The 21,503-nt window shown below is 39.8% G+C and overlaps 1 protein-coding gene across 1 annotated transcript; it reads left to right on the forward strand.

The window, feature by feature from the left end:
- The first annotated feature begins 1,401 nt into the window (after positions 1–1,401).
- Positions 1,402–19,751, forward strand: LOC120746315 (ALK and LTK ligand 2-like). The gene is made up of 6 exons (XM_040051761.1): positions 1,402–1,982; positions 2,701–2,897; positions 12,476–12,529; positions 13,295–13,375; positions 15,745–15,820; positions 19,073–19,751. The coding sequence occupies exons 2-5, from the start codon at positions 2,711–2,713 to the stop codon at positions 15,807–15,809; spliced, it is 387 nt and encodes a 128-aa protein (XP_039907695.1). The 5' UTR covers positions 1,402–1,982; positions 2,701–2,710; the 3' UTR covers positions 15,810–15,820; positions 19,073–19,751.
- Positions 19,752–21,503: the final 1,752 nt, after the last annotated feature.

Here is a 21,503-nt window from a genome sequence, read left to right on the forward strand (position 1 = left end):
TGTGATGTCTGTCTGGATATCTGCAGGCAGATTTCTTCAACACATTGGCATTGCAACAGTGCAAGACACAGTTACGCAATATATTAACGGTATGCAGCCAAGATCAAAATGAAGGTAAAGTTCAAAGACGGGTGTGGTCAGAAAACTTGTTGGTATAGCGGCTGGTGTGATCCCCTGACAAGATGGTCTCTGGTTTCAATCTGTTTTGAACCTCATATGTCCTCTAAACTTTTTTTCCCCCCTATCAACATGCTGATATTTCAACCCATCAGTTCCACCTCACATCAAACCCGGCCTTCATTTTGATCTCAAATACACACCTTTAAAATTCTGTGACTGTATCTTGCACAGATGTAATTCTATAATGCTGAAAACCAACTGACAGACAGACATATAAACACCTGCCACAGTACTCGCAACTGCCTCAGGGCTCCGCCGGACCACATTTTGCCATGATGACAGACCGATTCACACACAGTGTGAAAACACAAGCTATAAAAATATTTCAAGAACAATCTTCCAGATACCAGACCTATGGTATCATACAAAAGAGTACTTGAAACAAAGGGTAAGCCACAATGTCTAGTCACAATTTCTGTTTGTTTTACAGAATTTAAAAAAAAAAAAAAAGCCTCAGTAACATTTGAAATATTGTCTGTTTTTGTGGGCTTAGCATGAATGACACTAGCAATTTGGGTGATGTCACCAATCCATTAGCATGTATCCTGTGACCTTTGCTTTATTGGAGACTTTCACAGTCTGAGAAATGATCTCACCCTCCGATTCAGATCCACAGCTGTTAAAATAACAGTTGTTCAAAATGTTGACTTATTAAGTTTAAAATTTGAGATATTTTAACTTATGAATGTCAAAAAAGAAGGGAAAAAAAGTAGCAAAAAACTGAATGAAATGTACTTTGAATTAAAATTTAAACTAGCAAAATGCTGACTATGGAATATAAAAATATATGTTTGTTTTTCTAAAAAAAAAAAAAAAAACTTGCTGCAGGTCAAGATTTTAAAGTGACTTAAACCCTAACCCTGGGATATTTTCTCTTCTGCTTATTTTGAAGGTGGGTCTGCTCTGGTGGTTAAATAGCTGTAGTTAGCTGTAGTTCTGGTTCACTCGGTCACTTGAAACCAGGATCGCTTATATTTTCCTCATTAAAAACCATTTGTGTAACACAAATGAACACACAGTACCACTGTAACAGTTCGTCAAAACAGCAAACGTGGAAGCCCAGAAACTGATCAACTCAGAGGAGAGGAGGTGAGGAGGAGACGCACAAAGTATTTTTCTTTCCATCCACTGAGAGGGAGTGGTGCACCGCTGATGTCTGCAGGCAGAAGCTCATCTGTCATCTTCTGACTGTGCGCGGGTGTATGTGTGTGCGCATGCTAGCTGCCAAACGCACGCACCTCCCTCCTCCTGCCGTATTTCCGTAATCTGTCGGAGTTGCGCGTGTGGAGAGTAGAAGACACGGTGGATTATTTCCACAGAGGAAAGAGCGCGTGGCACAGAGCCGATCCCACTGGTCGACAGAGGAGCGGAGGTCAGCAAGTGTCCCGGGCTGCAGGTGCTTCGTGCCAAACGCTTCCAGAGTCTGTCCGAGTGTCAAGAATTCTTCTCTTCGGTCCGCAAAGCAGAGGAATGACCCCGTCCAGCTGTCTGCCAGCTGCTGCTGCTGCGAACAGGACCAGATGAGGATGAGGAGGAAGGGGCTCCCTCAGCTCCACGCGCTCCGTCAAAGTTCAGCGCTTTTCTAAGATGCCACCGGCCTCTGGAGCTCGGCACGCGGTTCGGCTCGAAACTAACCCGGGATAATAAAACACGCACAAAGAGACAAGAAAACACACCAGAAAGCAGAAGTTTAGTAATTATCCGGCGGGAGGAGCCCGGGAGGGAGAGCCCGGGATCAGAGAGCGGTGCGCCGGGGAGCAGAGGCGCACCGAGACGCTCCGAGAGCCGCGCAGGGAAGACAGGTGAGCTTAAGTGTGTGAGCTGAGGGAGCAGCCGAACGGTGAAGAAATTTGTTCGCAGACAGAAAACCTCTCCTAGGCGTAAAATGTGACATGTTAAACAGTTTTCTGTAATAACTGCAGGATGTGTGAGGGTGATGCTTCGTTTTAAAAGTGCAGCGAGAGCATTAAACGTGTTTTTACTGGGACATATTTTGTTTGCGCGTTTAGGAGCGAAACTACTGCTGGAAACTCATTTTTACTTCAGAATCATTCAAAGAGTTTACCGCATTGAATGAATCAAAAGCAAACGTAAAACGCGCCTCTTTTAAAACTTGAATCTTTAACTAAACCCTGGAAAAACGTTATTACTTGGATTTTTTAAAAGCAGTAAACTCACGTTAGAATCACGCCTTATCTTTAAACAGACAGCAGTATTATTATTTTTTTAGATAAATTTGTTTTATTTCAGGTAAGTTTGGTTTTATTAAAATAGGTTTTGTTTCATTAGAAGTTCATTTTTGATCATATCACATGATCTTTATTTTTCATTACAAAAAAGTTTGACTCAAAGTCTCTCTTATGACCTAAAAACTGTTAAATTCACAGTTGGGTCCACATGAGTCCTGATGAAGATCATGTGATTCTGTCAGAAGATCCAGCACGTGGGAGGAAACGGCTTTGGCTCCTTGGAGGAACATTATTACAAAAAAATCTGAACTTTGCTCATCTGCACCTTCAGGTCCGTGGTGATGCTGCTCGCGCGGCTCACGCTCCTGTCCGCCCTCCTCCTCCTGCTGCTGCTCACCGAGGCGGCCCTTCGCCGAGGTTCCGGCACGCAGACGGACAGCCGCAGCATGGTGGAGCTGATCGGCCGGTACCCGAGGACGAGGACGGAGACGCCAGGGGGAGTACAGCATGGGTCGCAGCACGGACTGGGTCAGTACTGATGGCGGAAACAGTGAGATAACATCGTAATCACGCCAGTCTGCGGTTTCTCTTTGAACTTTATTCATCCATTCAGAGAGTCAAAAAATATGAATGAGTGCAGAAGCAAAAGGCTGCAGGGCGTCACGTCCTGTTGGGCCCCTCCTGCTGTAATTTCATTAAATCATTTTTGATTTAGGAGGAGCGTGAACCTGTTTTGTCACCCAAGATACCCTCTCACGGTCTAGATGGGGCTTTTTATAAGCACAAAAAAGCTGATTCCAAACTGCAAAATTAAACTCCTGAGGTGGTTTCATTCATACTCCAGTGAATTAAAATGTGTGTCAAAGGACTGTTCTTTATCCATTTGTAAACCACAATGCTTATCGGGCACTCACATTTATCCCATGACCCTTTTTAGGGAGCTACCCCCTATACTTGACACTTACTTTCAGAGTTACACTCACCTCTATGTGAAGTGCTCTATAAGTACTCATAACTGTCAAAATTGCTCTTCTGCACATCCTGAGACTCAACATTTGTAGGAAACCGCACCTTGACGCCAGTCCAAATGTAGAAAAGTGTAACTTCAAAGTTAATAACTGAACTCAAAGCTTTCGAGTTTAGCCTACGATAATCTGCTAGTACAGATATATCACTAAGATCCATCCATCAATTTTCTGCCAGTGATCGGGGTTCAGGTCACGGGGGTAGCAGTTTGACTAAAGTAGTATGTAGTATCTAGTATGACTAAATATTTAAATGGTGCTGTCCCTGCTAGTGAGTACCAGAAATGCAAGGAATAAAATAATTATGAATCTCCAACCTGCCACTCATCCATTCTCTTTGACCTGTCCTCATGAGGGTTGCGTGGAGGCTGAGACCGAGTCCGAACCAAAAAACCTGAGGGCACATGAGAAACAGAACAACGCCCCCCAAAAGGCGTGTGTATGTGTGTGCCTGAGCATCTGGCTCGGTTCAGCAGATACCCACAGACAATGGGAACGGAGGCCAGGAGTCAAAGTGGAGAATTGTTAGTCCTGGCGGCTCTGGCTCCGGAGTTTCAGGCACTGGTGGTGTGGGCAGTGCTGACTCCAGCTCGGACAGAGCAGGATCAGATGGCATAGTGCAGACCTCTGATTTGGGTGGCACATGATCAGACGACACGGAGACCTCTGGCTCAGACTGCTGCCCCCAGGTCCAGGCTGGGGCTGCACAGGGCACACAGCCTGTTTCTTTGACAACTGCAGCTAGTGTTCAGGCTTGGCCACTCTCTACCCTGGGAGAGAGGCAGGGAATTCTGAGCGTTGTTGAGGTGAAAAAGTTGGCTTGAGGTGACAGGTTGAATCCATGCACTCTAATTGCTGGAGGACCATGTAAAGGCAAGGCAGCAGATGGAAAAACATGGTGCCTACGGGGACCCCCTACAGCCAGTCGAGCTCCACAGAAAATGTGTTCATACTACCTGCTCCTTCCTCACAACCATGAGGAAGAACGCGTCAGAGAACAGAGGGCAATGCAGACAATACGTACACAAAGAGGATAACGAGGGAAACAGGCCACAGGTGGGAACATAGCTGACACTAATCTGACTGATAAGACAGGAGAAGTGAAACTGAACATAATACACGTGAAACAGGAGACTATCAAAATAAAACAGGAACTAACACACACAGTGACTCTGAGACGTGGGATAAACAGAACAAATAACCAAAGCCAGAAAGTAGAAATAAACTCAGATGCACTAGAGGTCACTAAAGCAGTGACACTTAAGTCATCTCTTAAATGAACAGAAAGAATCGTGAGGCCACAACCAATTCAAAACGCTGGGTCAGACACCCAGGACCATGACAGGCGAGAGGCGGGGTGCACGCTGGACAGATTGCCAATCTGATGAGGGGCTAGGACATAGAGACTGACAACCATTCACACTCACATTCACACCTAAGGGCAATTTTAGAATTACCTAAATAACCCAACCCCAGTAGTTTCAGATAATTGTTGATTCTTGAGTGTTAACGAGTTCCTCATTACAAAAAGGCAGCACCCTCTTCTCTGAAATGAAGGTGCAAACAAGCTAAGAGCTACTCAGAGCTCTACAGACCATCATGGTGCAGCTGCATAGTGTCACCAGTGGGCGGAGTCAACAGTACCAATAATGGGTCTGCATTTGTTTGTGCTGCTATTCGACAAGATTAAACAGGAAAGAGCCTAAAAATAATAAAATAGTCTATGACAACCACCGTCTTGAGGCTTCTCCAGCTGCATCAACAACTGAAGCAATTTACTTGTCACACATTGCTTTGAAGCTAACAAACAGTCGCTTGTAGAAATTCCAGGTTTCTGTTGCCAAGGTGATCCTCTAATGTATTTGCTACCCGGGAATATGTCAATCAACAGTGTTCTTCACTCTGATTGGTGGTCGCTACAGTCGTTCCCCTGGAAGTTGAGAAAAGTTTATCTCATCCCACCTACTTCCCATCGCCAGCAGTTATTTCACCCATGATTGCTTGAAGTCGTGGCGTGTCATTCACTTATCTGGTGATCACATTGCTCTGAATTTCTTCCAGTGCATACATGTATGCAGCTTCAGGCAGCTTTATTGATCTGTCATCACTGCAGTCTGGCTGCATACTGCTGGCTTTTTGGAGGACTGCACGTAAATATATCTGTGATATTTGTATGCTGATAATCCTCGGCTCTGCATAGTGGAAGCTTAGAATATTGGACCCCAACGCTGGACTATAAATCCAACATAGAAAGATGATAGTTCCAGGGACTAATGTGGTTCTGTAGCGCTTTGGTTCAGATAACAAATGGTTGTATGTAAACTGTGTCAGAGCAAAGTTTAAAATACTAATTAAAGAACACTGAAAAATATGATCGGTAGTTTAAAATGGATTTCAAATACAGTCTAAATATTTGTACAGACATAGTTTATTAGGGCTTCAATTTGACTTTCCTGGAATTTTGTGACTTTACAACCGGTCAATTAGTTTGTTTTTTCCTCCCATTTACTCAACTCTTAAAATAGCTACAAGGAACATACCCAAATATAATGTATATTATCTTTTCAGATTATAAATTTCTTCTACAGGTTTGATTGCTGGGTTAGAGCCAGTCAAAAGCCAAACGTGAGGAGCATTATTGTTTTTCTGGATACAATTTGTATATGAAGTAAAGCAGGGAACCTTTTGTTAAACAAGAATTGGATTTTTGGGGGGTTCTTTTAAGTAGTCTAGTCATTATTTGTGAAAGAAATGTTGAGTTTGTTATTTGATTTAATTTCGATCTATTATTTATTAATTATTTATTTAGTTGGGGCTTTGAGTACCACCAGTGAATGCCATTTAATAACATTATTTTCAGGAAAAGACAAACATCTCAACAGTGGATATCTCCAAAACTAAGCAACTGACACTAAAACAATCCTGATGGATACATAGCAACAAGGGACTGAGAAACAAAATTGTACATTTGTCACGTTAACAATGTCTTTGCATGCAGGACTTCTTTTATTTTTAATGGAACACTTTGAAACTAGTCTGTTTTGTAAGAGTTCTCAAGCTAAATAGATTCAGTTTATGTGAAACAAATGAAAGAAAAAGTAAAACTAGACCGAAGCATTGTCTTGTGTGATGAACGACAGAAAATCCAAATATTTCTGTTTGTGTGAACAAACCAAAAGCAATGTCACAGAGAAATCTGAGTGAGGTCCATTCGTCTCCAGCTGGTGCCGAAAAGGCAGAAATGCCTCAAGAATGACGGCGCAATCAGTCAGACTTGCAGCCGTTTGAGATCTTTTTGTTGTTTGGATCAGCAAGACAAATCCCTCTTAAATCATCAGAGCATTTACAGCTGGCTCCATTAGAGCTGCGAGCTGAGGCCAGACCCTTAAAGGAACTTTTGTGAGGATAATTTTAACAGAGCAGACTGCTGTCATCATTTGGTCCTCTGCAGATCTGAGGAACTATCAGCCAGGGCACCTCTTAAAGGATCATTTTATCTTTTACCATCATTTTAAGCCAATATTTCTTCACTGCAAAGCCTTGTATTTAGTAGACTCAAACCACCCCTACAAAAACTTTGTAGAATAACTGTTACTGAGGGTCCACTCTCATCTTATGTGTGAAGAAAGTTCAGCAGAGAAAATGTGTCCAATTTTAGAAATGACTGCATCGTGTGAACAATGCATTGGGATTTAAAACAGCAGAAAGTACTTTAACCTCACAACAGGAACAGTTTAAGGCTTTAATGATGGTTACAAACAGTGTCCACTTTTTACTTTCAGATGATGTCAGAGTCATAAATGTAAATTATTTTGGCTTAAAGTATCTACCTTACCCTGTCAGCAGACTTCCCAATATGCTTTGTTAGTGTTAAAAAAAACATTAGAAAATCAACATGGTGAAACAACATTGCATGCATAGATCAAACACCACAAAAACTGCCTAGAAGCAACTCAATAAACATGTCAACAAGCGTAAAAAACTTCCCAGATTCATTCAATCACCTGCGGGTTGCACTAAAACAAGCCTGACCCAACACTACCAGCGCCCCCATGCCAGACTGGCAGCTTAGGAGGGGGGTGACCATGTTGTAGCTGATCCATCCAATGACTGATCCTTTTCCACAGTTCCATTCAGCTTTTGAGAGTTTAATTTGAAAATGATTCATAATTCACAGCTGGAAAACAACATAAAATGTTATACTCTCTAAAAAGCAGGCAAAGGGGTCCAGCAGTAAAACAGTGCAGATTAATAAAAAGAACTTCTTGTTTGAATCAGCCTCAGAGCTGTGTTCACATTTAACTTTTAGCCTCTGGGATTTTATTCTCCAACAGACATTTGGACTATTGTTTACTCTATTTAATCCTTTTTCTCCCCATGTCGTCCAGGTACTGGAATTGGCCTTATGTTTTATTAGAATATGACCCGCTGCCATTTATCTTGAAATTTGTCAAGCGTGACAACACAGGACTTTTACTTTTTTAGCCATTATGTTGTTACTTTTGCTTAAACTCTTAATCCTTTCCACCCTGTGAGACTGTGAACAAGCTGGATTAGATGTATGCACCGCTTGAGTTGCAGTGCAGTTGAGTTCTTTTAATAAAGGATCAGTGTCACTGATTTATTGTTATTACACTGTTATCCAGTCTGATCTTGTGATGGAAGCAAAGAGATTTGCTTGTACTAATAAATCTCATGAATGTTGAACAAGATTGTTCAACTTCTAGTTCCAGCTTGTGAATTTGGGATTTTTTTGCTAACAGAAATTCCTCAAGCTCACTTAAGGCTTTAAAGGTGTTATTAGCAGACCCATGAGATTTTAATAGCCATCTGTATAACAGTGAAACAGGTGCTGCTGCAAATGATTTCAGGACTCTATGCTATCTTATGGCTTTCTGTACAATGTTTTGGATAAAAGTGTTAGAAATAAGTCCTTTAATGTCAAAGATTGAGTCCTTCTATCTATCATGGAGATCCTGGACCTCCAACTGTTGTAGGAGACCAAATTTATGGGGGGTTATGTTCATCTAAATTCCTAATAACGATAAATATATTTGCTCCTATTTTTATTTCATTTAAATCCCAGAGCGTTTAACTTCATAAATTGCCAAAGAACAGAAATATGACAGAATAAATGACTTCAGGCCTGTCCGTGGGGTTTCCACATCAGTGTGACCTCCATTTATTCAGCAAAGAAAACTAGTGAGACACGTTTGACCTTTTCAGTGTCTGTTGAGAAAAGAGGGTAACTCTGCAGCTGAACTTGTAAGTTCCTTGTGTTTAAAACAACAGTCTTGCTGATGTATCAGCAAGGTCATGTCACAAGTTTGGCCTTCAGGAGTTTTTACATCTGTTTCATATTTCTGTGATTTTTTTATGGTTGAGTCAGATGAGAATGTGAAGCCTCCCGGTTTCTTCCACTGTGTTTTGAACAAAAATAATAAAGGCTCAGTGTCACTGATTTATTGTTATTACACTGTTATCCAGTCTGCTCTTGTGATGGAAGCAAAGAGATTCTCTCCTTCTAACTCACTCAAAAGGTGGAAATCTTATTCGTGATGATCCATATGTTTAAGCTGGCAAAGACCTTTCCTGCATCTCTCCCCATTTATCGAGGCTTTGGTAGGAACCGTCTTGTGGCCCCCTGTGGCTAGTTGCTGATCTATATTTCTTTAAACTCTGTTGTCTCACAGCAAGAAGTTCCTGAGTTTGACTCCACATTGTGGTATCTTACCAGTATTATTTACACATTTCATATAATTATTTGCCATTTCACACTATCATAAAATTGAGTCTATATGCCGATGACATTTTGATATATGAAACCAACCGTCCTTCCATCTCCATCCAGTCAGGTCACAGTCTGATTTGCAACTCTGGCAATGCTTCCGGATATTCCATTACCAAACTCTTTCTCTAAACTCTTTGGATTGGGATACTCAACCCATTAATACATCGGAATCCAGGCTTAAACAAAGTCCAATGAAACTGTATATTTAAACTCTGTTTGCATGACTCTTGTTAATCCATCATTAGGTTCCTTCTTCTCCCTTAGTTTAACACTCTCTATATATTTTACAATGCAAAGTCAAAAGGCCCTCAGTTAAAATAACTATGGTCCAAAAGCCCAAACAAAGAATATCTAAAAATGTTCCTACTACTTTGGTGCCTGGGAGGCTCGGTATATTCAACAGGTCATCTGTAAAGGTGTCAAGATAACTCTGTTCACACCCACAACTGCTTCAGATTTAACATCATGAATACCACTGTCACTGCCTGGTGGAGTCTATCTCCTTCTACTTCCACTCCTCTCTGACATTAGTAATACATCAACCTGAATGCATGGACACAGAGGAGTAAGCAGCCTAAGGCACCTTCTTTTTCAGTGGCAGCTTTCTCAATAAAAACCCAAGATAGAACCCCACCTCTGCCACAACCACTGTATAATTGGAATAAGAAAGATAAACAGATTTACAAACTCTTTCTTTCACCTAAACCTCAATACTACTTCAATAACAATAGATGACTGGATTTGAAATTTGAATGTACATCAAACACAAACCAGCTGACATATAAAACTGATCTTAAACCTGTCTAACCTAAATTGTCCTCTATGCCTCAGTCTTTCTTTTAATTGATGTGATTTCACTTACAATCTCACATCTCCAAACTTTCATGTTAACAGAACTATGGGCAATAAACTGTATTATTTATCAGTAATATCAGTATTATTGTTACTTTCATAATCCTTCATAAATCTGCTTTGAAGTCAAAGAGGAAAGATGATCCCTATTAGTGCAAAAATTGCCTGAGAATAGTTTTATTTTTTAGTTTCTCTCAGGATCCAGCGATAACGTCCTGTGCATCCACTGCAAAGAGCTACTCATATATAATTTTGCTTGGTTTGACATTTACTCTCAAATATACGCTCAAATTTTGCATAATGAAAATGACACAACTATTTGTTGAAGATGCCATTTTGAATGAAAGTAGTACAGGTAAGATTCAACTAGTATTGCTACTGTGGGTAAAGGGGAAGGAAACAGTAGCCGTGTCGTATTGTTTAGGTATTTAATCTATATCCATGTATTGCATTTTAAAATTGGATTTTAGTAGATGTATACACTATGGTCAACTGGAATTCCTCTAAAGTTAATGTCTGATACAACACGACTTAAAGATAATGAACATAATGAACTTTGAGTGTCATGTGAATACTGTCTATAGAAAAGCTCACCAGTGCATGCACGTTTATCAAAATCTTTATGGGGGATTTTTGTGTTGATGGCTTTTATGAGAACAATTGTTCTTACATTCTCATTTTTTCTGATGATACAAGTTACTGAACATAAAAAACAAAAATAGACTGAAAAGTATAGTCAAAGTGTGCAGCAACATTTCAGAATCAGAATCAGGATCAGAATCAGAAAGGGTTTTATTGCCAAATGTTGAGCAGGTTTACAACATTAGGAAATTGCTGCGGTGCTTCAGTGCAAACATACTGTCATAAATTACGCTAAAATAGACATTAAAATAAAAATAAGAATAAAAATTAAAAGTGCTAAGTAGATAGATATATACATGAGTGCAGGTGGTGATCAGTGCCAAACATGGAATGATGCAGTGACACAGCGTAGGGTCATGTGTTAGTGGCGGGAACAGTCATATGGTTATTGTTCATGTGTCCAACAGCAGAGGGGAAGAAACTGTTCTTATGGCGAGAGGTTCCGGTGCGAATGGACCGGAACCTCCTGCCTGAGGGGAGCAGGTCAAACAGACTGTGTCCAGGGTGAGAAGTGTCAGCTGAGATCCGAGCTGCATGCCCCAGTGTCCTGGAGGTGTACAGGTCCTGCAGAGATGGGAGTCTGCAGCCAATCACCTTCTCAGCAGAGCGCACAACACGCTGCAGTCTCTGTTTGTCCCTGATAGTGGCTCCAGCGTACCACACGGTGATGGAGGAGGTGAGGATGGACTCGATGATTGCGGTGTAGAATTGCATCATCGTCCGTGTTGGCAGGTTGAATTTCTTCAGCTGCCTCAGGAGGTACATCCTCTGCTGGGCTTTCTTAATGACGGAGGTGATGGTGGGCTCCCACTTCAGGTCCTGGGTGATGGTGGTACCCAGGAAGCAGAATGAGTCCACAGAGGTGATGGGGGTGTCAGTCAGGATGATGGGGGGGGGGGGGGCTGTGTGCTTCTTGAAGTCCACAATAATCTCCACTGTCTTCTGGGCATTCAGCACCAGGTTGTTGTGGCTGCACCAGGACACCAGACGTTCAACCTCCCTAAATTTCAGGTATTACCTTGAACTTCCTTATATGAGATGAGGACTTTGAAGAAGGCCCACTCACACCTTATCTAAGGCTCAGTCGTACAACCTCCTTGAAACCACAAGTCTGTCTATTCCCCTGTTGGTTGGAGAATGGTTGCTGAAAATTGTTGGCTGTCCACAAGTGAAACTGAAGAGTACTTTGAAGGCGTGCAGGTTCAGTTTTTGTCTTTTGTCATTTTCACAGCTTCAGGACCTCTTCAGTATAAGTAGTTGGCAAGTGTGTGCAGACAATCTTCCATGCAAACTGCGAGCAACACCGGTAACCTGCCAGTGATCAAAGCAATTGCAAGACGTTTACTGTGTGATACATTATACGTCTTTGTAACCAATTTCACCAAGTGACTGCCCGGCAACCACTCAACAGCCGGTTAGAGAAAATTTTTTTTTTTTCCCCAAAAGTGATGGTTCCTAGGGGATCGCTGACTGATCTCCAGGCCTGTGGGTATGGTATATTTATTGGTTATTCATAACCATTTCCTTCATAGTTGTCTGATTTCTGTACAACCAAATGCGCTTAGAGGATAAAAAAAGGCCTCTTTGAGCATTTTACACCCTTGTAGTAATTACAGCGCTGTGAACATTTGGGCCCATTCCCACTTGGTCTAAATATGTTATGTGTCTGGAAAAAACATATTAAATCAAATTGTGGCATAAACAGACTCCAGTATTTGTCTATACCATTATATACTGCTGCTATTATAGTGACTGCAGTGTTGTTCTGTTATCATAGATTTTTATTTGTTTTTCAGAGGCTCATCCCAAAGACCCACACAGCAAGCAAAATTTCATCATACACCTGACAGGTATGAAAACCATAAGACCACAGGTGTTTGGAGAGTTATACAATGTCATTTGGCATCCTCTTGATGAATGAGGTGAGGCCTCCGCTGGAAAAGACACAATGTGGAGGTTTAGACGCATCGTCATTGCTCCTAAACCTGGTTATATCACTTAGCATTAATGATGCCTTCACAGTGACTCCTGACATGTGCACTAATATTTGTTTTTAATTCAGTGCTGACATTCAGCCTCTCACTCAGCCTCTGTAGGATTCACTTTTTATATCCAGTAATGCTACGAATAACCTTTTTAGTTTAGTATTAAAACACTTTTTACTCATATTCTAACTCTTTTAAAAATGATGCTGCATCAAATTTTAAAATTAAATGACATTAAAATATATATATATATTTTTGTGTGTTTGTTTAAATGAGAAATTTAAAAGATTTCTCATTTAATATAGGCTTTCACTGATTTGCAGATAGCTGTATTCTCTTTATTTACAAATTATTGCATTCTGATTCCCAACTTTATTTGTTTTTGAAACAGCATTGAACAGAAAAGTGTTTGTGGGCTACAGTACTTTATCAAATAAAGTCCAAATTTTAGTAGCTCAAAGTTTATTGGATGCTTGGCTGCTAAATCTTTCATTTGCAGCCAGAACTAGTTGTGGTTGCAAGACCACCAACACTGCCTTTCTTAAAGGACTCATAGCTCTTTCTACAAACAAAGCTCATCATTGTGTTGACTTTTTATGCCTGACTTACCACTTTTCTTTCTCTCCTCAGGTCCTCTATACTTCAGCCCAAAGTGCCGAAAACAGTTCCACCGACTGTACCACAAAACCAGGGACTGCACAGAGCCAGCCTGTGAGACTTTTAATTATCTTATCCTGAAAAAAATGAAAGCTGAAGTAGTGGAATTACTTGCACTAGCTTCTTAAAAGTTAATATTTCCATATGTTTTTGTATGTAGGTTTAAAATCTGCTTAACCGACAAGAATTAACCAATAGTAACAGAAAATATTTGTTCATTTCACCCTCTCATTTCTCTGGCAAAATTTTACAGAAAGAAAAAACAAACAGGTTTCCGAAGTAGACTGAGGAATGTACGAGTGTCCAGGACTGAATACTTGGGGAAAAGGAAAATATGTCAAATATGTAAATAAATTCAAGAAATATCTTAGAAGTTATGTCTGGATCCTGTCATATTTTGCTTCAAAGCATATTTCCTGTTGCAGAAAAGTAGGATTGGATTGAAAGAGCAAATCCTCCACCAAGGTCAACGTCCTTTTTCCCCACGTTAAAGGAAAATGATTCAGTAGCAAAATAAAATAGATTCTTCCTTTGGTCATGCTTTGCTTCTCTGCCAAGTTTCTTGAAATTTAGCGCCTGTTTTTAACACACACACACACAAAATGTTGGTTTTTCTTCCTTATGAAGACTCGTGCTTTTATGAGGCATTCTCAGCCCACAGAACTTTAAACATGAAGTCTAAAACAGTCTGGACGCTCAAAAAGATCTGTAGAGTAGTGATGTAGGCAAAAACAACGTCTCATCTTTAAACAGGAATTCATCCACACAAAGTCACCGAATGATTTGAGAGTCATACCAATGATTGCTGGTTAGATTAGTTCTTGTTAGTGTGTGTGTGTCACAGTGATGTGTTGCTGCAGGAGTTTGTTGAGATTGAAAAAAACAGGATAAGACGTGTTTTAACACACAACCACACTGTGTTACACTGTTATCAGTGTAATCATGTCAGAACAGCATCAGCTCTTATGATATTAAATCATGCATGTAGCTTTTTGTTTTTCTTGGAGAGAGTGAGTGTATGTGTGGATAGAAATATGTGTGCCCAAGCAAGTTTGTGTACATCTGCCTTTGTGAGGACCGCTGTGAAATTTAAGGCTCGTGATTGAGCCTGATTTATTAATTGTGAGGACACTCAGACATGTAGCGTACATCCATAATAATTCTCATTTAATACCCACATTGATTAGAATATTCTCTTTTTCTTATTGCCCTGAACCATTAGATGAATCATTAGTCATACACTTTATTTGTACAGGTGCACTTTTCCCACTTTCATTTGATGCCTACCTGGAACTTTTTGTTGTTTTACAATAAAGTTTAAACCAGTGAGCTGTAGTAGCCGGAATCTCCTTGGATTAAAGTATCTAAACAAAGGTTTTCACAGAGATACAGCTAAAAATGTGAATGTGTTTGTGTGTGTATGCATTTGTGTGGAGGCAGTGGCAGGCATGTTAAAGGTGAATGCTACAGGAGCTGTGGAGGTTCAAACTTGTTCAGAGGCTGTTTACACAGTAAATCCGTCGGTTTATCGGCTGGATGTTTGTCAGACGACAGAGAAGAAAAAATGTTTATCTAAGTTCAAGTTTCTTATCTCATTCACATCTGAAGTTGATGTCATTGTGAATTCATGGTGGTGACTTTGGAAATTAGAAATATACAAACAGTGCAACCAAGAAGGTGCCCATACTTTAGTTATGGGCACCATCTTGGTTACAGAGGTTATAGAAGAATTTTTTGTGTTCCCTAAAATATTGAGTTTTTGACCTGGTTTGTTCAAGAGGGAAGGTTTATGTCTTCTCGTTGCAGACTTTCAAGGTTAACAAGCAGATACATTACTAGGGCAATCAAAGGATGTATGGGGAGAGTTTTGTACTGAACTAAACACAATAAATACAACTAAATACATCAGAGGTTACACCTTGATAGTCCTACATTTATGTATAATAATATATAATATAGTAGATTGCTTTCAAGACAGTAGTTTATTTACTACCCAAACTTTTGGTGTCACTGCTTTGTAATTATGTCTATAAATAAAATGTTTGAACAAGCACATACAAACTCACATTTAAGTTAAATCAATTAGGAAATTAGTCATGTGTGGAAAACCATTCATTTTTAAAAGGGCAGTATTCTCACAGAGTATTTAAACACTTTTGTTCATGACAAGTCCAAGTAGAACAAGTTTTTCACTTTATTAATAGTTACATTTTGGTGATGTATGATCAATTACTGCTATCCCCAGGATTAGTCAGATCGGATGGCTTCTAGCTAACAGTTCCTCTTGTTACCAGTCTTCTCGCTCAGCTAGGCTAAACATCTCGTGACACTGCAGCTGCAGGTCGTGTTTGGTTTTGGAAATTTAGTAAATTGATTTTTTCAAGCAGCAGTTAAACACAGTGTCTTGTTTTGCTTCTCTGCAGACTATAAAAGATGTGCTCGTCTCCTGATTCAACTGGCCAAGAGCCCTCGCTGTTCAGAGAGATAAACAGACAAATGGTAAGACCGACAACTGCATAGATTTTTTAACTTTTATGGCTATTCATACTACACCACAGTAATCAACTAACAGAAAAGCAATTAAATAACAGGAAAATTTGTTACTTCTGGGTTTTTTCTTTACCTCTGTCACGATTGTGCTCATGATGTGATTTCTGTAGGATTAAGTTTTTATGATCAAAGTATAACTTTAGCTATGGCAAAGCAGCAGCCTTCCACTTCTAATCTTATTTTCCTTTGCTTGAACACCTGCCTTGAAGTAACTTTCTAATTAAAAAGGGCTTCACTTTCTTTTTGCATACTGGACTATTGTCATTAATGACATTTTGATCTATAGTTGACTTAGATGAAGGTCAGATCTCATTTGATCAGGACATAAAGCGTTCATAAACTTTTTTTTCTTGCAGCTATGCCTCATGATAAATGTTTAAATTGTCAATACTCCTTTTCTTACATTTCGATCTGAACCCCAAAGGCAGGAAATAGCAGTTAGAGGAAATATATACAGGTCAAAGTTTAAAGCTGGTAGAAGCAGTAATGAATAGATGTTATTGATGAACCGTGAGGTTAAAGTCTGATGACAGAAACCTACCAGGGAAGCTGATCGTTCCCAAGGCTAAAGAAAGAGAAAATGTTTGTTGTTTGTTGATGCACTCAAGAAGACAGACTAAAACGCAGTATTAACAGCATTATGTGAAATCACTAAGGGTGCAAAGCACCGGGCAAGCTTCCAGTGAGCAGCCATTTCAGTGCAGACCACAAGACCACAGAAGAAGAACATAAACAGCCCCAACACAATGTGACCATTGTTAGGCTTATATCTACCACCCAAATAACTACAGAGATAAGTTCAGACAGAGTTTAACACAAAATGACCCTGAGACTAGCAGAAGTCTGTAGAATATGAGGAATCAAGAGAACCTAAAAAATCGTTAAGAAGCCTTAAAATAAGAGAACTTTGATCAGATGGTAATATTTCAGAGCCCTGAGAGCTATAGAACTGGTAAATATGGATAAGACAAAATGTAAAGTATTAAAAACAGAGACAATCAAGGAAAACATGACAAGAAGTCGTTTAAAAATAGATTTCAATTAAACAACCACATGTTAATGGCGTTGTGACTACAAGTTGGAAATCATTACTGTATAGACAGTAGAACTTATAGCACAGACCTGCATACTGGTTACACTTGCTGACGATCAGTTAGTGAGGTTCTATTTAGCTAATTTGATGACTTAGCAAGGGCTAGATTTTTTAATTATGTCCTTTTATGTAAAACGTTAGAACTGACGGAGGCCAATTAGAATCAAAAAGGATAATAAGTTTTAAAGCAGTCCTTTGAAACCATCATCTATGGTAACCATGTAAGTAGTCAGGCATAAGACCTTAGGGAATCATCTAAACAAGAATTTAGTGACCAGTATTGAGATCCAGTGTATCTTTGTATTGATTGTAGAACATTAAAGTAAGACAGATATCATTGCAAGGCTTTATGGTGACGGGACCAGACGGAAACCATTTGTCTCCAATGCTGATACTTAAGGTAAATGAACAAGTACTCATTTAGCACTTTTCTACTCTACCTGAGCAATCAAATTTATTAAGTTATTCATTCAAAAAATCTTACTTAATATCACACTATTCAAATATTTCATTAGGCCCAATCTTTATGGCTCTCTCCTTTCAATGGCAGCAGTGCCTTAGGCAGTGAGACTTTTATATCAGCTGAGGCCAAATAGCTCATGGTGATTTGTTAACACACCAGCAGTGTTGGTTCTAACAAATGGAAAAGCTTAACAATCAGGAAAAAGTAAGCTACTGGTAGTGTTGATTAATTTTCAGAATCAAATGTTCCTTTTGAATAAAATATTAATTTGTCTTAACAAAATTAAAATATTCATTGACAGGCATATTTTTTACTAATGGATAATTTTTAATGCGGAAGTAGCGGATGCATTATTTCAGATGGTCAGCAGGGGGCAGCAACTCTGGTTGCAAAAGTACTATTATTGTTTAGAAGTCTATGAGAAAATAAGCCAATGACTCCCTTGGCTTATTGATCTCCTATATGGTAGAACCAGTCTGTAAAGCCTGTAGGTGCACCCTACAATAATACCTGTAAAGCCCAGTGTCAGAAAGGGCCTGTAGAACCTGTTAAATGTGACGTTTTCAGACTTTTCTCATAAAATTGTTATAGTTTTGAGTAAGTAGAATCTGCTAAGTTTAATATCTACATCTAATAAAATCAAGCAGAACCTGTAAAACTTGAATTAAAAAATCTTTTGTAACGTGTGGAACCTGTATAACCAGCAAGATATTATTTGGAGCCTGTACGACCTGTACTTGTACTATAGACCACACAGAACCACAAGTTCTACAGAGCCTGTCTAACTGACTCATACTAAAAACTAAAAGCCTGGATATTTTTCCCCCTTTGTTTAATTTATAAAGTCAATATAGTACAGTTACTTGAACATGTAACAACCGTGAACCCCTGAAAAACAATTTGCAGTACTGTGATGGACCGAGCAGCGAAGGAAACTTAGGCACAGGTTAAAGTCCAAAAAAAAGATTTTTATTTAATCCAAAAACATAATTGGTTAAATCATGCAAAAAGAATCAAAATCTTGGGCCCATAAAAGAGGTCAAAATAACAGAACTCAAAGTTAACCAACCATACTGATAACTCAAACTGACCTCACTTAACGAGACAAAGGGGAAACTTAAATAGTGGCTGATCAGCCCACAAAAACACAGAGGGGTAAAACACACAAAACCTAACTGGATGACTAACATAATGAACTCCAATTCCCCCCCATGGCCCCGAGTTATGGAATGAGCTAATTTGCAGTCTTCCATCAAAGCCCGCTCCACCCCTTTTCCACCTCTTGGGTCCTCAATCAAGGGACTGGAGCAGCTGCAACTACGGTAACTCAGAAAACAAAGATTAAATCATACATAACAGTGTAAACTAAAATGTGCGCACTTCTTATAGAATGCACTGTTATGTGGACATGTGAATTAATTCTAAACCAAAACCAGTTATTTATTGTCCTGTAAATTAAGTCCTATTTAAAGACAAATGTGAATGCAATATATAAGCCTCTACACTAACATGGTGGATATTACCACTGTGTGGCTGTACATGCAGCCATCACAAGTAGCTTTTATCTGTGCTTATTCTGAATCCTCTTCTTCAGTCTTCATCTTAGCAAAAGTTTTTTCTACTCGTTCGTGTCTTTCTTCCACAGGCTCTGGACATGAAGTTTTGGCATACCAGGGTGCAGCAAGAAGGTTCATCCTCTCTGTTGACCAGCAGCAGGAAAAGTTATAAACAAACCTCTGAAAATCTGCTGGAGCCAGTGAGCTCAGCCGACTTGATCCACAATTGGAAATCAAAATGATTGTTTTCTATTTTATTCTATTCAGCTGTTTATCTCCAACAACCGTTCACCTTGTATACACACTACAAACAGGTGTAAATTTTCTATGACAGGATTTTTGGACTTTTTCGAGCAAAAACTTCATCTCGGCATTAGTCGAATCATTTTTGCCCTTTTTACCTCTACTCTGTTCTTTGGTCGATTCCTGCTGTACTGGACAACCTCAGACACTCTACTGGTTTATAACAGAGCTATTTGGACATGGAACTGAGAGACAAAACTTACCTGGGACAAAATGTCTTCTTCAGTGTTTGGGGACTTTTTTTGGACAAAGGGCCAAGGTTTGACCTTCTATTTGAAGACGCAGGGGGAAACAAAATGGACTAAACCTCTGAGTGGATGCTGAATGTGTTTTATGTGACATCATACATAATAATTACTTATAATTAAAGTAATAATATTCCATATATTTATATTGTTAAAGCTGCAGCCCAGTGTGCAATATGTAAATACAGAAAAAGGATTAAAGATAATCATTTGATATATATCCATGCTCGTGTGAGATTTAATTTTTGCTTCATTTTTTGTTTTTGAATCTGTAAAGTCCATCTTTTTATTCTTAGGGGGGGAAAGCTGAATGAAGAGTTTCATAAAATGCTGGTAGCCTATATTAAATAGAAAATAAAAATAATGCAATTAAAAAAAAAAAAATTCACCTATAGACCCGACGGCCATGAATACTATTACACTACCATTAAATTAAGTTTGGTTAGTGTCCAGTATTTTGTGAGGGTGACTTAGTTGACACACCCCTTAAACCCCCTCGATCCTGGACAGCAGCAATGGAGTGGTAGGTCATGAAATTAGTTCTCATTTTTAAAAAAGGGGAACTAGAGAGTTGGAGCATGTGTGTCAATTATTGGAGTATCACCCTGCTCAGCTTCCCCAGGAAAGTTTATTTCATGTTGTTGGGGAAAGATGAATTCTTGAACTTTGTGTTCAGGCGGTACAATGTGGAATCCATCCTGGCCATGGGACAGTGGACCAGATGTTCAGCCATGCACAACATCTGGAGGGATCATGGGAATTTGACCATACAATCTGCATGAACTTGTGGCATTGGAGAAGGCTTACAATTGGTTTGCAAGGGGACACCTATAGGGTGTACTGCAGGAGTGTGGGGTCTTGCGTCACATATGTGAGGGGGCAAACTCCTCAAGATGGGTGGTGACCATGGTGGCCATTTAGAAGTCGGCCATCTTGGATACAACTTTTGTTTTTTCAATAGGAAGAGGGCCATGTGACACATCAAACTTATTGGTAATGTCACAAGAAAAACAATGGTGTGCTTGGTTTCAACGTAACTTTATTCTTTCATGAGTTATTTACAAGTTTCTCTTTGTTCACAGCTATTGACATGTCGAAGAGGTTAACACATGAGGAGCAGATCGAAATTGTGTTGATATCTAGTGAACGCAGTAACCGAGTCATTGCAGCAGATTTCAATGCAAGACACCCTACGAGACCACCTATCTCCCATGCTACAGTTAGCAAACTGCTTGCTAAGTTTTGTGAAACTGGTTCAGTGTTGGATTTGCCAAAATGTGGACACAAGAAAACTGTCACTAATGAAGAAACATCAGTGGCTGTCCTAGCTTCATTCAGCAAGAGCCCACAGCGTAGCACTCGCCGCATGTCACTGGAGAGTGGCATTAGTCGAACATGCCTTCGGCTGATATTTGCTACTCACAAATGGCACCCTTACAAAATCCAGCTACTGCAGCATCTCAACGAGGATAACCCAGATCGGCGCACAGAATTTGCAGAGTGGGCAAAACAAAAACTGGAACAGGACCCTCAGTTCACGCAGAAGATTTTGTTCAGTGATGAGGCAAACTTTTATGTTTAACAAACAAACAAAACCACTGCTATTGGTGATAGGTTTGTAGCACAGGATGTGTGTCGTGTAAGTGTGTGTGTGTGGGGGGGGGGGGGGGGGGGGGGTCAAGATGTGACCCCGTGAAAACTCCCCAAAGCTGGTGCCAGGAGTCTAGTGGTCCATCTAAACAAAAGGCTCTTGTACTTAACCAGATACAGAGTAGGTGTCCTTCTATACCATAAATCAGTAAGAGCAGATATAACCTCTCTCCTGACCTTAAGTTGCGTGTGCATGCCAAAGTGCTCTGGGAGGCACACAGAGTCTCCACAGACTACTCAGGATCAAACCTCTACCAACATGACATTGATTATAAAACTCTAAGCATATATGAGTAGATATTTCTAAGCATAAATGACAATC

This window comes from Simochromis diagramma, unplaced genomic scaffold (assembly GCF_900408965.1).
Source record: "Simochromis diagramma unplaced genomic scaffold, fSimDia1.1 OVJJ01000107.1, whole genome shotgun sequence".
Classification (NCBI taxonomy): domain Eukaryota; kingdom Metazoa; phylum Chordata; class Actinopteri; order Cichliformes; family Cichlidae; genus Simochromis; species Simochromis diagramma.

Coding starts and splice junctions, on each gene's coding strand:
- LOC120746315 (XM_040051761.1), top strand. CDS start 2,711: ATGCTGCTCGCGCGGCTCACGCTCCTGTCCGCCCTCCTCCTCCTGCTG. Junction 2,898..12,475: donor TGGGTCGCAGCACGGACTGG/GTCAGTACTGAT, acceptor TTTGTTTTTCAG/AGGCTCATCCCAAAGACCCA. Junction 13,376..15,744: donor GGACTGCACAGAGCCAGCCT/GTGAGACTTTTA, acceptor GCTTCTCTGCAG/ACTATAAAAGATGTGCTCGT.